The sequence below is a fragment of the Populus trichocarpa genome, chromosome 10 (genome assembly GCF_000002775.5).
Source record: "Populus trichocarpa isolate Nisqually-1 chromosome 10, P.trichocarpa_v4.1, whole genome shotgun sequence".
Taxonomy (NCBI): Eukaryota; Viridiplantae; Streptophyta; class Magnoliopsida; order Malpighiales; family Salicaceae; genus Populus; species Populus trichocarpa.
In genome coordinates this window covers 17,163,388-17,178,131 of record NC_037294.2, presented here as the reverse complement: position 1 = coordinate 17,178,131, position 14,744 = coordinate 17,163,388, and the positions used below count along the sequence as shown (strand labels likewise).

Genomic DNA, 14,744 nt, shown 5'->3' with positions numbered 1-14,744 from the left:
CACCCGGTCTCCGAACATTTCACTATCATTACTAGACGACGGGGTGCACGTTGATCTGACCGCTGGCAAGAAGAACCTTGAGGTGGGGAAGTTGTCTTCACCTAGCTTAACCAAAAGAGCATGCAAGGACCTCGTTTCCACACTTCTTTCCCTTGTTCTTGCAATATTCTGTCTCGATGAGTTCAAGTCTAGGACTTGAAGACTTAAAAAATCTCCGTTCAAAGACTGGCGGAAGCCACCATTGATTCTCCAAACGTATGCAGCCTCCACAACTGCCTGTTTGAGACTCTGAGTCTACCTGCTCTAAACTTAGCTCAACACAAGCTCGATGCTTGCATTTTCGCCAATCAAAGCTACCTTGGATTTAGAAGCTGCGTTGCTTGTTTACCACCTCTCAATATTGTTTCGCACATAATTTTTTTTCCCATTTTGGGGTTGGGGTGTAACGCGCTCCACTCAACAGTCAACGGTGCAATCCAGCACTCTACAAGCTTCTGGAGTGGAGCGCAGTTCTGACTGGCAAGAAAAAACAGAGGCAGATTCTACATTGCGGCTGGCCTTTATGTATTCACAAAGAGAGTCCTAGTTAACATGGCAAGATCAAATCGGAAAAGAGAGCACTGGTGTTTTGTATGTGCATGGAGAAAAAATAAACAAGCAAAGCTAATTTTATCCAAGGAGAATATAAAGTTCAGAGGCGCTTGAGAAGCAATTTTATGGGAGGACAAACACTAACTCCTTTTTTTTCCCCAGTAAATGGAGTGCGTGCTAAGCATCCGAGAGATCAGCAAGCAGAAATCATACCATTGTACATGATTTTACAAAAGAATGTTTTTTACATTTTATACTTTTTAAGTAATAATAATAAGGCAGAAATTTGTATGCCGTAAATCACTCAAAAACCTCTCTCATCATGGCCAGAAAACCAAAAAAAACTCGCCACTCGATCTGAACAAACAAATAAATTGGAAGACTGGAGCTGTAATTAATAACAAATTGAATAGCGTGATACAAAAATGATGGAAGAAAAGGCAGTCCCTCCACAGAATTAGGGGAGACAGCAGCAGGATCCAAACCTGTGAAAATGAGTGCAACTATGTCAATTTATGCTAGCGGAGCAGGATACTACATATTGGTTAAAAGTTTGTGTAATAATAGACTCTCAACAAATAAATCATTCTTACCTGATATTTGCTTTGGTGTCCTTCCTGAATTTAGCCTTCAACTAAAAGGCAGGCAACACAAGACGTTTTCTTTGAGAAGCACACTCTGTAAAGGATGACATGTAGAAAACCAAGGAAGAAATCACACTTGCCAATTCAATCAGCCATCAGCTTTTGGGGGCAAATGCACCTAAAGCACTAGCATGTGCAGGCGATAGGTTACTTAATAGAGGTTGCATTTGATGGCCATAGAGTGAAATCAGGTGTGCAAAAGCTCTTCCAACTTGAGCCTTGACTTCAGCAGTTTCAACTGGAGAAACCACAACCTGAGCAAAAAGATTGACCAGCTCTGGAACAAGTGCAAGGATCTGCTTTTGCATATATAAATTGAGAGAAACAAAGGGCACAGCATCAGTGATGGAAATAAACCTAAGGAATAAGATTCGCATTTTGTGTGTTCACAATTGTGCAACAGTGCGAGCATGCATGCGTGTGAGGGAGAGGTAGGTTCAAGCATCAGCAGAGTACAACCTGTTACTTCCACCACCTCATAATCATTTCAATGATCTAATCATTTTCACCAAACAATCTTTCAGTTGTAGTTTTTATCCATCTCAATCATGTCTACCCACACACAAGATTACCTGTTGATTGGATGACAAAACGAGAGTAGAGACACAACTGTAGACAGCCATGGACTCTTCATGATCTTCTTTCAGTGGGAGAACTTTCAGGAAAACAGGAAGAACCTGCAAAAATCAACCCAAGTGATATAGATAAGCACCATGGGAATAATTAGTCAAAAGTTACGAGGTAGAAGTAAGCAGAATATTAATGGGACAGAACGGGATGTTAACCTGATTTAATGGGACAGCCTGGGGATGTGCCATTATCATCCTTGCAACTGCACCAGCTGCATTATCCCTAACAGCATCATCTGGCTCAGGCTCTCCAAATAAAGGGAAGAGTCCACGCAATATATCACCATAATATCTGGTGTTGATAAGAGGAAAAATCTCCAGCAACACAAATGAATGGGTTATGCAAAGATGAAATTCAACACCAAAATAGTTGCTAGCACCTTTCTAGTAAACTTTAAACCTTATTAATCACATGCAACAAACTGTAGCACCAAACTCCCCAACAGCCACAACATAAACATACATTACAAAAAATAGAAATCATAATTATCAATGATGGAAATATAGAAAAATGAACGGGAATGGGTCAGTTTATGTGGTTATTGGATACTTCAAAGTTGACTCCCCGCCATTTTTGCACAATTCTCCAACACAAAATGCAGCATTCCTCCTGTTAGTTGCATCTGATGAAGCAAGTTCTTTGATCGCCAAGGGCATCACCCTCTGAAACATGAGACAAGATTTCAGACAAAATATAAGAACTTCCAGATAACCAAAAGTTGAATAAAAAAAGTTTCACATTGCAATAAAATTACATCAACATAACCCGCAATTGGGGCACCCATGTCCTGAGCAACTTCTGCAAGGCAAGCAACCACCATAGTTCGATCTTGCAGAGGGCGTGAAGCTTTCTGCAATTCCAACCATCAAAATGATAAGAATCCAGAACAAGTCTTAGCACAAGATGGAAACTAACTAACCAAAAAGGATCAACTGATAGTGCACCGCAAATTTCATCAAAGGCTCAAATAGGTTAGCAAAGATGGGTGCAAAATGAGAACCCATGGACTTTGCAAATGCAGGAAGAAGATCAGAAACTGCATCCATAAGCACTTCATCATGTTCCGTATCATCATCATCCATATCACTATCATCTTCCAGTTGCTGACAAGCTGACTCCTCTTTAAGTAATACCAAAGTTGCATCAACAAGCCGAGACATATCTGTAATCAAATCACATTAGAGTGTGGCCCATCAAGATGTTCTATCTGCATCTACAAACTTTATTTTTCACAGAAAAAGCAAATACAGCCATGCTTACAAGGTTCAATAGCTGCATAACCATAATCCTTAATGATGTCTGCCACACTTGTACACGCTTGAGCAACTACTTCCTTGTCATCATCTCCAGTCATAGTCTTGATGTAAATATCCATCACAGTATCTGCTTATTATGAAGATATGTTAATTAAAATTTGTTTACCACTAAAAACCAGGATATAGAATCCTGGCAGATACAAACACTCTATATGCCACTATCAAGCCACAGCCCCACCAAGCATTTCTCTTGCTTTTTCCTGTTGGGCCTGCATAACAAGAAGCAAGATAACATTGTATTAGTAGAGCCCAGCAATAGTCACATAATTGAAGAGAAACGTGCATCAGGAAACTCGCTCTAAGCTTTTCCATTTCATCTTATTACAAGGATAGATTGAAATTAACTTGAGAATAAGGTCAGTAACATAAAGAGGGAGGGCCCAACTATTAGGTATTGACCATGGAATAACTCATGCTAACCAAAATGGCTCCACCTATCTATTTTTTTTTTGTCCAAAAAAGGAATAAAATTCCAACCAAAACCAGAAACAAAACTCACATGGCCAGACTGTATGAAAAGTTAGTTATGTAATTGTCATAGGTCATCAGTCCATGGGGTGTGGCAAGGGAAGAATGATGGGGGACATGAAAAGGAAAAAATGTTTCTAAAACCATCAAAAGAAAGACAGGAATAAGTAAAGGGCCAATCATACTGACATTTTGACTCTGGAAGAGTGCATGTGCTGCAGTCAGAATAGCTGCAAAAAATCAAATAATGAGATTAGTATGATTATGGTGAGACTTACAGTATGTTTGTTATCCTAGAATATTCATTCAGTCTCTACTATCTTTTCTATGAGCTGGACAGGCTTACAGGGCTTAAATCCCACTAGGTGAATGTGAACGATAAGACAAGTCTAGCAAGGCAAGAATTAATAGTAATTGCAAACATCATGGCGGACATGCTCAAATTTGCCTTTAATATTTCAAGCTCTTTTCAATTGCAAAGGAAACAAGATACCCCATTTATGTTAAAGTTTCCATCCCCTCTCCTCTCCCAAATTCCTTCTCTTTAATGGTAGCACTCTACTTTGCTCTTTATTTAATATGAGAGCGACAAAAAAATTGACTTGGTTTTCGTATATTTATTGATTGATGTTAAATCTCGTGGTGGCCTATGTCCACTTTGGTTAATGCCTTCTAAGAAACATCCAAAAGAGTTCATATCGAAACATCCAAAAGAGTTCATATTGATAACAGATATCAGATTGAACTAGGAAATTGAGCAATTGGATATACATTAACACAAAACCATCAACAAGCCATATGGTTGTTACTTACATTTCAAAGCAATGATAGCCTGAAGCCGAACATCTTCATGGAAATACCCTGAATGTCTCACCAGAATCTTTAATGTCTGCTCCAAATAGCTTAAAACAATTAAAGAATTCAAGATGTAATACTTCATTCGTTATTTTAAATTCAAACCTCAGTACGGTGATAGAGGAAAATAATTCTTAACAAGGAGAATGAAATGGATACGGGGCATAAGAACTCTTTGTGTGAAGTGCAAATAAGCCAAGTGCTTGAGTTGCAGCTGCCTTTTCATCCAACACTCCTGTTCTAACACTGATATTCCGAACTCTTGGTTCATCATGAGCTTCATCATCAGATGAGACTCCACCAAATCCATTGATATTTTCATCATCAGATTCAATGATGTCCACCGCAGAACCATCATCAAGATTGCAGGAAGCGAATGCCAGGGGTACAACATGAGGAAGATACTGTGCGCAAAAACAGCATTAAACATGAACATGGGATTTATAGAAAGGACCATACAAGTTTATTCCAGGACACTAAGTAAACCTGTGTAAAGCTATCATCCATTATTTCTGCTACATTGCTAAAGAATCCATGAGTATACTCCCGAAGCTCGCTGAACTCCAATCCAAAACCCTGAGAAAATACAAACATAAATAAATTTCTAAATGGACATGCTATAGTTATTGAAGAGAACTGGTAATGTCATTACAGAAATTGCAGCTTCCATGAAAGGGAGAAGAATCGGTTCCATCCTCGCTCTCCCAGCAGACATGGCAACTATTCCTACAAGCTCAGTAGCCCTTGCTCGTGATCGGAGATCCTCATCATTGGTAAGCACCATGAAGGATTTCATTAACTCAAGAACCCTTTCAGCATAAGGAATGAAAGCTTGCTCAGCAGCAGTTGCAACTGAACCAATTGCAGACTGCAAAAACATTACTCGGTGAATTTAAAAAATACAGCCAAAAATAAGGCAGAAAAGTTAATTATTAATTGGTTTAATCGCATAACTTTGCAGGGAGCTCAAGATGCATCTTCCTTACCATGCATGTATCCTGCAAATTACGAGGGCTATTTTGGAGGGCTGCAAGTAGCTTCCCCATCAAAGGATCAAGGAAAGGAAGAATTTCTTCACCCATGTCCTCACAAAATGCTGCTAACGCGTAGTACGACTTTTCCTATTCAGATTCAAATAAAGAAGATCATGTGGAATAAAATAGGTCATTTCATCGAAGTCATACAGTCGTAGAAATGTGATTTGCATAGTACATTGATGCTTTTGTTATGTTTACCTTTACTTCATCAGATGCATCCTCAAGAGCATTTAAAATGCAGGGAAGAACACTTCCATAGTGAGACACAATTTCAGGCTGCAAATGCTCAGCAAATTGACCCAAGGCAAATGATGCAGCCCCTCTAACCATTTGTTCTGGATCCCTCAAAGCCCCTAAAACAATATGAAGAACAGATTCCAATTTATCTTTCATCAACTCCAGACAACCCTCTGAAACAACACCTAAAGCTGTAACAGAAGCTTCCCGGAACTTTGGATTTGCGCTCTGACTGCTTAAGGAAGCAAACTCAAAGACAGTGGGAAAGACATGCTTTGAGAGGTTCAAAGCCATGGTGTCAATGACTTCTGCAGCTGCTCGATCAGGAGCAAGATCATCATCTTCATCAGCATCAGCTGATTCTGCAAGCAAGGGGCACATCACTTGCAGAATGGGGATGACCAGGTTATACTTTTTCAGGGAACCGTGTTTGTACTTTGCCAGCCATGAAATTATCTGAATAGCCTGATATGCAAAAAGTACAGTGAGTGAGGAAAAAATTGAAAAAACAAGACAGAGGTGCAGCTGTCTCAGTTACACATGTCAGTTAGATTTAGAATGTCCAACGACACATAATTTGATGCACCTATCTAACCTGATGACGTGTGTTGGACTCCAAATTTTGACTAGAACAAACTTCAAGAGAGAACTGCACAATGGATTTAACAGAGTCTCCAAGAAGAGGTGCAGGAGATTCAATCAGTTCATCAAAGATTTCGAAAGCAATTATTGCAACATCCTCGTCACCAGATGAAAGGCATTGTCTAGCCACATTTAAAATGCTGGGAATGAACTGGCGAAATTTGATCTGCACACACATATAGCTAAAGTCAACACTTGAAAATAGTGATGAGCAAAAACCAACCTCAGCAGTGACAGAAAAAATAGCCATCTCTTTTTAAATTGTCTTTGCCTAGGATATGTAGAACTTATGTGATCACTGCTGAGATTGAATAATTCCTAGCAGAGTGGAGAAGTTGTGATTGACCTAACTATGGGTTTCAGGGAGGAAGGATGGAAAAACAGTATGGATTCCTTGGGACAGGATTTCTTGGCTTCCTTTGGGTGCACTGTTTTACAGGTCATTCCAAGGGTTTCTTTCAACACTAATAGGGGTTGGAAGGCTCTTCAATGATTTTCCAATATTTTTACTTGCTCACATAGAGATGTATTATTCTCCATTATGTAAATCAGTTCACTTGCATCCTTACTAAGATTACCTGTTATTTAAAGGTGACGATTGAAAGGAAAAAAGTCATTCATTTGGGGCTGTTTGGGGTTCTATGACTGTCTAAACATTACCCATGAGTACCAAGGAGCTAATTTGAACTTTGGTATATTTTATTCCAGACACTAAGAGTCTTAATTGAATATTATGCATTTCATTTTTGAAGCATAGACATATTATGAGCCTTGACAAATACATAATAAGTGTGGTGCAATGCAATGTGAAAAGGTAAATACCATAACAGAAGACGGGAAACACATGACAGGTGCAAATGGAGGAAAAATATAAACCAAAAAATCAAAATATACAAAGTGGTTGTCTAAATTCTGCCACAAGCAAACAAACTGACCGCTTCATCCCCGTCATTTGTAAATTCAATAAAAGATCCCACTGCCCTGATAAACAAAATAAATTTTAGTGAGAAACCACACAGTATTTTTTTTCCTTAATGAAAAGACAAACAACAAAAAATCTAAAAAAACAGTCGTCCATTACTTGAGAGCAGCAACTCTAACACGGTTGCTAGTATCATCCTGCAAACACTTGAGCAAAAGAGCTTGCAAACCAGCAAGATGAGGTTGAAATGCATTCCCAATAGTTTCAGTTAAAGAGCTGAAAAGGATCAATGCCACCTTGCATCACCAAAACAGAACACGATCAATAAGCTACTCTTTCAATTCTTGTAAAACCAGCAGAGACACGTAAATTGTCAGACAGAGGGAAAAAAATTGCACACGCACTTCTTATAGTAAGTAGGATCATGCTCAAGAATTCTTGATCAGGATAATCTTGCATTGCAGAATCAACTAGATATAACAATGAAGAGAAAAAAAAATGGCTCTTACTTCTCTATGATCTTCCTGTGCACTTTGACTACATTGAAACAAAAAGGGCAACAAATCAGGCCATTCTCCAGCCGGAACTGCATATTTCGCAATTATACTCACCACATTCGCACTCGCTTTCCTCACTGGAGGACTACAAGATTACGATAAAAATAATTAAAAGAATCTCCACAAGTATTATTCATCAAATAATTAAAATAATTAATACCTGTGTTCCATGGTGATGCTTTCAATGAGAGATTGTTTGACAAGGAGTTTGAGTTGAGGAGGGAGTTTAGCCCAGTGCCCCGTGACCTTCTTGCGGAGGAGCACGGCGGCGAGCTGGCGGACATTGGGAGTTTTGGCGGTGCGAAGGTGTTGAGCAAGGGCTGGGACCACTTGAGGATCTTTGGCTAACCTCTTAATTTGCTCCTCGGCTTGCCTTCTGGCATCGTTGTCTGGCATCAAGAATTGAATCAGCAGCAATTCAAGTGACTGTGCCATCCTTCCTTCACTTCTTCTTCTTCTTTTTATTGCTTTTCTTCCCTGTGTGTTTTGTGTTCTCTTTCTGTAGAGAGAAGAAGAGAGGGCGGTGGCTATGACTATGTTGCAAAGGGTTTTTGCTTCCCTTTGCTTGGTATTTAAGGGTGTCAGGGTTTTGATACCCCCGGCAACCTTTCAAATAATTTTTTTTTAAGAATAATTTGAGGCAGAGAAATTAAAGTAAGTTATTTTAGTCCCTGGTTTCTCAGCGTGATTATAATTTAGCTCCCTAATTGTTTTTGTGCCAGATGTCTTCTTAAAACATCTTGGTTTCCCTACATAGCACTAAAAAAAGACCTTAAATTGTCATTTGAGATTAGGGGTGAGAAAACAAACCAAAAAATTGAGAAAACCAGAAAAAAAATAACCGAAAAAACCGAATCATGAAAAAAAACCGATTAAAATTTTGAAAAAACCGATCGGTTCGGTTTGGTTTCATTTTAATAAGCCTAAAACCAAACAAATCGAACCGAACCGAACCCAAACAAAAAAAACCCGGAAAAAACCGAGCCAAACCAAAAAAACCGAGCCAAACCGGTTTAAATTGATTTTTGTCCTAAAAATCGAACCAAAACCGGCCAGTTTGAACCGGTTTCGGTTTGGTTTCGGTTTTTTTTTTAAATAAATTTGGTTTGATTATTTTTTTTGATAAAAATCGAACCGAATCGAAAATAATCACCCCAATTTAAAGATGGATTAATTATAAATATCAACTCAGTCTTTTTTCACCGCATACAACGCTAAACATAAAACAAAGAGAGAGCCTGATCAAGACCAAGAAGAAATCCAAAAATATTTGATTTATTAAAAACACAAAACTCTATTATTCTTCAATTTAACCACTGCATCACCTTCGTTATAATAAAACAAGGGTCAAGGAGCATAAAGGAAGTATTTAAATATAAAGGACTGAGTTATAATTTGGTTCCGTACTCAAGGACTAAAGGATAAATTACTCAATAAATTAGTATATTTGTTTTTCGGTGCCGGTACAGAGGAGCGCGACAAGCTCACCTAAACACATGCGTCGCCATGGTAAGTACTGACGTGTCTTAATAATTTTTGCCCGAAATGTCATTAAATTTCACCCACTCGTCCATAATAATTCGACATTGATTTATTAATCCGTCTCTTCTTTTATTTTCATGGTAAAGAATTGGAATAGTATTGCTTAGGAGGAAAATGTGTTAATAATTATTTTTTAAAATGTTTTTTTATTATAAAATATATTAAAATAATATATATTTTATTTTTAAAAAAATTATTTTTGATATAGTATATCAAAACAATAAAAAAAACATAAATAACAAATAGTTTTAAACAAAAACAAATCTTTAATTTTTTAAAAACACTGTTTGGCTCCGTAACCAAATTAAGGGCATCTTCAATCATGGATACTCCATCGATGAAACAGAGTAAAAGAACTAACTACTCATGTTAGGAATAAAACGGCTAAATATGATGGTAGTGACACGAAGAGAAAGCCCACTTGCTATTTGCAAGACAAATCTACGTACATGCATGTCAAGCGAGTTCAATCTGGCAGGCGCTAGAGTTGTCAGGTTCGCAATGGAAACAGCTGGGGTAGCCAGACCTTGTTCTTTATAGTTTGAACTTATTGGCAATAAAAAGGAGAACAGATTGCCCCATTGCCTGAAGCAGGAGTACTACGGTCTCCCACAATCGATTCCCGTAAGTGGATTTCAATTAAGGAACATAGCAAGTTAACAACCCTAGATATCACAGGCAGAAAAGTCATGAAAGAAGCAATGGGTGTTAAATATAGTCGTAGATGTAACACTATAAAGACACTGTCAGCACACTTTGCATGCCTATATGGTATCTATCTATCTATCTATGGAGTAAACAATAAAGAACCAGACTACAAATACGAGAAAGCCATGTTCAAGCCTTCGGCCTCCTTCAGTCTAACAACTGCTATGATAATGAACCAAAGTGTAACCTTAGTTGTTGGATGGACAGGCTCTTCTATCTTTACAAACTGGAACAACTGGCAGAGTAGAATCTGAGTAAATCGTGGCCATATCTACTTGTAAATCCATTCATTTGCTCGGCCTCCAGACTCATCCATGTCTATGAAAATGCTGACTGCCTGTAGCAAGTGTAACAAGAAATACCATGTGAGGTAAAGATTAAACAGAAAGAAACAAGACTAATGCATGGGTATGCAAGTATTTCTTGTTCTTCTTCTTCCTTTTCCATTCAACTCAATCTAGATCATTCATGCTTGTATTCCTCAGATCACAGGACAACTTATATTTCCTGCAAGCATCGTGCAGAGTGAAACATCATTAAATTGCAGATTTACCAGAGAGGACAAGGCATCTGAACACTCAAACTCCCATACTCATAGCAGAATTTCTATGTAGAAATGCTTTTGGGCAAGATAATCCTTAAATATCAAAACGCTTCCCCATATATCTCCCACCTTTGAAGTTAATTTGCATCACACCTTGTGTGCAGCGTAATGTATTAAATGCTTTACGTAAAAATGATCTATCTTCTTCAATAGACAATGACAAGCCAAACATCATGTACTTCCACTAAGATGACTTTACATTAAAGTAATTTGGTTATATGGAGGAACAGACTCGAGTAATCTGCTCATTGGGAAGTTTACAAGTAGAGTTTTGAATTATAGAAAAATGAGTTTATGCTCGTGGCTGAATTGGGATTTGAATTGGTTAAGGATTTTGAAAAGGAAAATAGATGGAATCTGAAAGGCATGTTGTTTAAATTTTTGCAAAGCAATGGATCTCAGATTATAGGTTCTTGAGACAGGGTCTTCTAATGGAAGAAAGGTTTATATACTATGGTATTACAGGTAAAAGAGGAGTTGATGGAATGGGCACAGAAACAACACAGAAGATTTAGAAGGGGCAGGTTTGACGATCCAACTTGCAGTGAAGGGAATGAGAGATGGAAGAGTATGTGTTTGCACATGCTGTGTGTGTGTGAGAGAGAGATTCTCAATATAGCATCCAGATTTTGGAGAGAAAAAAAAAACCTTAATTAAACAATGCAACACCAACTTACCTTCCCTATCCGAGGCCTCTCTTTTGACTTCTCTAAGCTATTTCTGATATGGGAAACAGCTCCCCAGCATTTCAATGTATTTGCCACATCATCCAGCCTCAATATATACTCTTCTTCAGTTAGTGGAAAGGATCTCTAAACAAGAATAAAAACAAAAGAAAGTGAATGAGGAATTAATATATTTAACGATGTAACCAAGGAAAAGAAGAAAATCCAAGAACTTCAGCACTTCCATGATTGTTATTTCCATATGTTTTGTGAAGCAGTTATGCTCAGGATAGACTTCAGGATGTTTATGAGCAATAATTGGGCGGAAGAAAGAGAAATTGGCACAAATATTGCATCAAAAGAAAATTTTCACATCAACATTCTCTCTTCTCCTGAGAATTTTACCATGTAAGTTCTCCATACTTATATCACCGTGGAGTGTAAATTAGTACAATTTCCCTTTAAAAAATCACCTCTACTTGACCCCAGGTCCTTCATATGAAATAACATCACAGAAAACTTTTGTTAATTATACTTTAATAGAGAATCATGAGTGAAGTATTTGCGTGGTTTTTTATAGACTTGCCACGGAAAGCTAACCTTTACATGAGGGGAAGAAAGTATTTGGTGAAAAGAGTGCAATGAAAACCAAGCACGTCTATAATTGGATAAATTAACTTCTTTCACATTTTGATTGAAGCAACCATCTTGCATGCAACATATTTAAAGAAAAAATCACTGCCTGCATACTTCTGATAAGCAGCTTTTCTGTTGCTTGGAAAATCTAAATTCACGGAACAATTCTGATACTTAGTGATGCCATTGGTTGTCATAATGCATCCACAAACCAGATTTTGTTTATCACAAGAATCATTCACCACGAGAATCAGCTCACCTGCTCCCTGTACTTCCACATGACATTCAAAGCGAGGAGATTTCTACCCATGAACTCCTGCATCATGAAATTTGGAAGTAATCTGTGAATTTCCAGAAAAGAAACAAAAATGTTCAGCTGTAAGGGACATGTACAGCACCGTTTGTCTTTATGTTTGAAACATGCTTTTGAGTACATTTCAACAGTGTGTTTGGCTTGAATAAACATCAAATTGATACATCTTTTTAGTCTTTTCTGATGGTTTTGATATACTAATGTCAAAAAAAAAAAAAACCTGAGAAAAAATCATTTTATTTCAAGCGAAAACCATTTTTGAAAAGCACCCTGCACCACAACACCAAACACACACGAACAACAACAACACAATCTAACTGGGAAAAACTTCTTTGAAATTGATTGAGCAACAATCAATTCATTCATCAATGTAAACCTCAAGGAAACCCCAGCAAAAGAGTTGCCAGAAAGGAAAGGGATTATCCCAAGTGAAAAGAAAAGAAAAAATAAACCGAAAGAAATTAGCCATAACATCTATACATCAAACCAACTTAACAAACCAGGGAAACAAAACACCCTAGGGCATGTTCCTGGCACAGTGATGGGCCTGAGGCTCTCTAAGCTAAGAAAGGGACTCTTCTACAGACATGTAATATACATTGACAAAACAACAAGCAGACAAGATGTATCTGAAAATTGCATAAGAAGGATTCGTTCCTAAAACAATGTACACGACAGTTATAAAATGATCTCTCTCAATTGTAGATGCCAACGGAAGAGTAACCAAGTGGATTCCGACGAAAGTACAAGCATTGCTGATTCATTTCTCAAGAAACCAATCCTTCACATGGAAACCAAAGACACCAAAATCTAGCTTTTATACATGCGATTGCAATATAACACACTCATTTTGCAGAAATTTATATAGCATACCTTCTTTATTAGCTGAACATCATAAGACCTCCCATACTTGTTCCTAATCAGAGTTGCGAGGTCTATTCCACTGAAGGCAGAATCATCTGACCCAACAATTCTTTCGAGATTCTCTCTTAGCAATTCGCTATCAATCTGGAAAGAGGACATAACTACAATTTGAGAATTAAATGAAATGTTGCTACTGAACAATACAATCTGGCACTAGCACAAGACACAGTTCTAACGACCATAATTCACAACCCCGTGGTGTTTCTTCATAAAGGGTGATCTTTATTACAACGATGGAACAAACAATAAAAGGAATTCAAAGAAACATACCCCTCCAGTTTCACCCTTGGAAGAATCCTTGTCACGGGCCCCATCTTCTTCCGGGTCATCTTGGTCACGGGGATCATCAACTGTACTGGAAAAAACAGGCCTGTATTTCCGAGTACTTGGGCGATAACAGCTACTGCTGGCGAGGGATTGAGGAGTGGAGAAAATCAATCCTCTGCAAGGAAGACCATGATTATCTCCTGGGCATGGAACCTTGTTGCTGTAGAATCTTCCTCTGCAAAGAAAATGCTCCTGTACCCCTGCTCCTCCAAGTGACCAATTACAGTGATGACCTGATACGATACTCGACATATCCTGAAAAGGCAGTTTGATGGAACTGGGAATCAAAGGCCGCCCCGTCCTGTAACTGGAAGTAGAGGCCCAACAGTTCCTTTGGATATTTTTTTTAAAAATTACTGTTTTAATTGGTATATGTGAATAATGAATGGTTTTCGTTGTGGATAGAGGAGAGGGGCGGACAGAATTCAACCGTGAGTCAGCTGATTGATTGGAGTTTAAAGCAAGCGTGGCCGTTAGTTTTAGGACTTCCCAGTAACAGCCAGTCACGTGGACTCCATATTTACGGGGCAAAAAAGGAAAAATGACGTGTAAAATGTCGTCCTAGCAATTATAGGATTTCTAGCTGTAAAGTTATCCTCGTGGTTTGGTTTATTGAAAAGAATTCGTTAATTCTTGTGTTAATATAAATAATTTAATTATATTTGTTGATTTATATTCACTGGTAACGTAGAGTTTATTTATTCACTGATTAATAAAACATAAAACATTTAATATTTAATAGTAAATTGTTATATATAATAGACATAACTAAAAGTTCATAGAGCTGGCTTGGCCGCCTGAACATCTCGCATTACGTGACAATATGGCCAACGATTTCATAAACTCTATATCAAATATACATATAGCGACCGGGAGCTTATACATCTCTCATTCACCATAACATCATCTCTTACATCTTCCTATCAACACACTCATATTACTTCCCAGGTTTCCTAGTAAATGCCAACTCGTTCTGCAGAAGTCCCACCATAGCTGGAAGCTGACAACCTTAAGAAAGCCGAAGCGTGTTACCCATTCACTCTCCAAGGAGAACTTTCGACTTCTCATTTTCATTCCGCACCTCACGCTACTGCAAGTTTTTCTCACCACGCACCAGTCTGTCTTT

At 38.0% G+C, this 14,744-nt stretch overlaps 2 protein-coding genes across 5 annotated transcripts; both read right to left on the bottom strand.

Annotated features, from left to right (window-relative positions):
* Nucleotides 1–782: 782 nt before the first annotated feature.
* On the bottom strand, nt 783–8,485 carry LOC7492941 (uncharacterized). 4 transcript variants are annotated; one of them, XM_002315019.4, is made up of 21 exons: nt 8,060–8,482; nt 7,852–7,984; nt 7,502–7,638; nt 7,356–7,401; nt 6,374–6,586; nt 5,740–6,243; nt 5,491–5,625; nt 5,157–5,372; nt 4,991–5,080; nt 4,664–4,908; nt 4,463–4,551; nt 3,839–3,879; nt 3,360–3,390; nt 3,126–3,248; nt 2,810–3,027; nt 2,620–2,715; nt 2,415–2,527; nt 2,021–2,156; nt 1,808–1,912; nt 1,185–1,531; nt 783–1,076 (listed from the first exon to the last, which is right to left on the bottom strand). In XM_002315019.4, the coding sequence occupies exons 1-20, from the start codon at nt 8,332–8,334 to the stop codon at nt 1,331–1,333; spliced, it is 3,147 nt and encodes a 1,048-aa protein (XP_002315055.1). In that variant the 5' UTR covers nt 8,335–8,482; the 3' UTR covers nt 783–1,076; nt 1,185–1,330. The 4 variants fall into 4 exon arrangements, with proteins under 4 accessions (XP_002315055.1, XP_024466671.1, XP_024466672.1 ...); XM_024610903.2 differs by having other exon boundaries at nt 2,635–2,715; XM_024610904.2 differs by lacking the exons at nt 783–1,076; nt 1,185–1,531; nt 1,808–1,912; nt 2,021–2,156 and having other exon boundaries at nt 2,866–3,027; nt 8,060–8,485.
* Nucleotides 8,486–10,131: 1,646 nt separating this feature from the next.
* On the bottom strand, nt 10,132–14,053 carry LOC7481590 (uncharacterized). Its single transcript, XM_024609493.2, has 5 exons — nt 13,562–14,053; nt 13,241–13,375; nt 12,314–12,370; nt 11,431–11,565; nt 10,132–10,486 (listed from the first exon to the last, which is right to left on the bottom strand). Exons 1-5 carry the CDS (start codon nt 13,868–13,870, stop codon nt 10,421–10,423), a joined length of 702 nt encoding a protein of 233 aa, XP_024465261.1. The 5' UTR covers nt 13,871–14,053; the 3' UTR covers nt 10,132–10,420.
* Between the last annotated feature and the right edge of the window lie 691 nt (nt 14,054–14,744).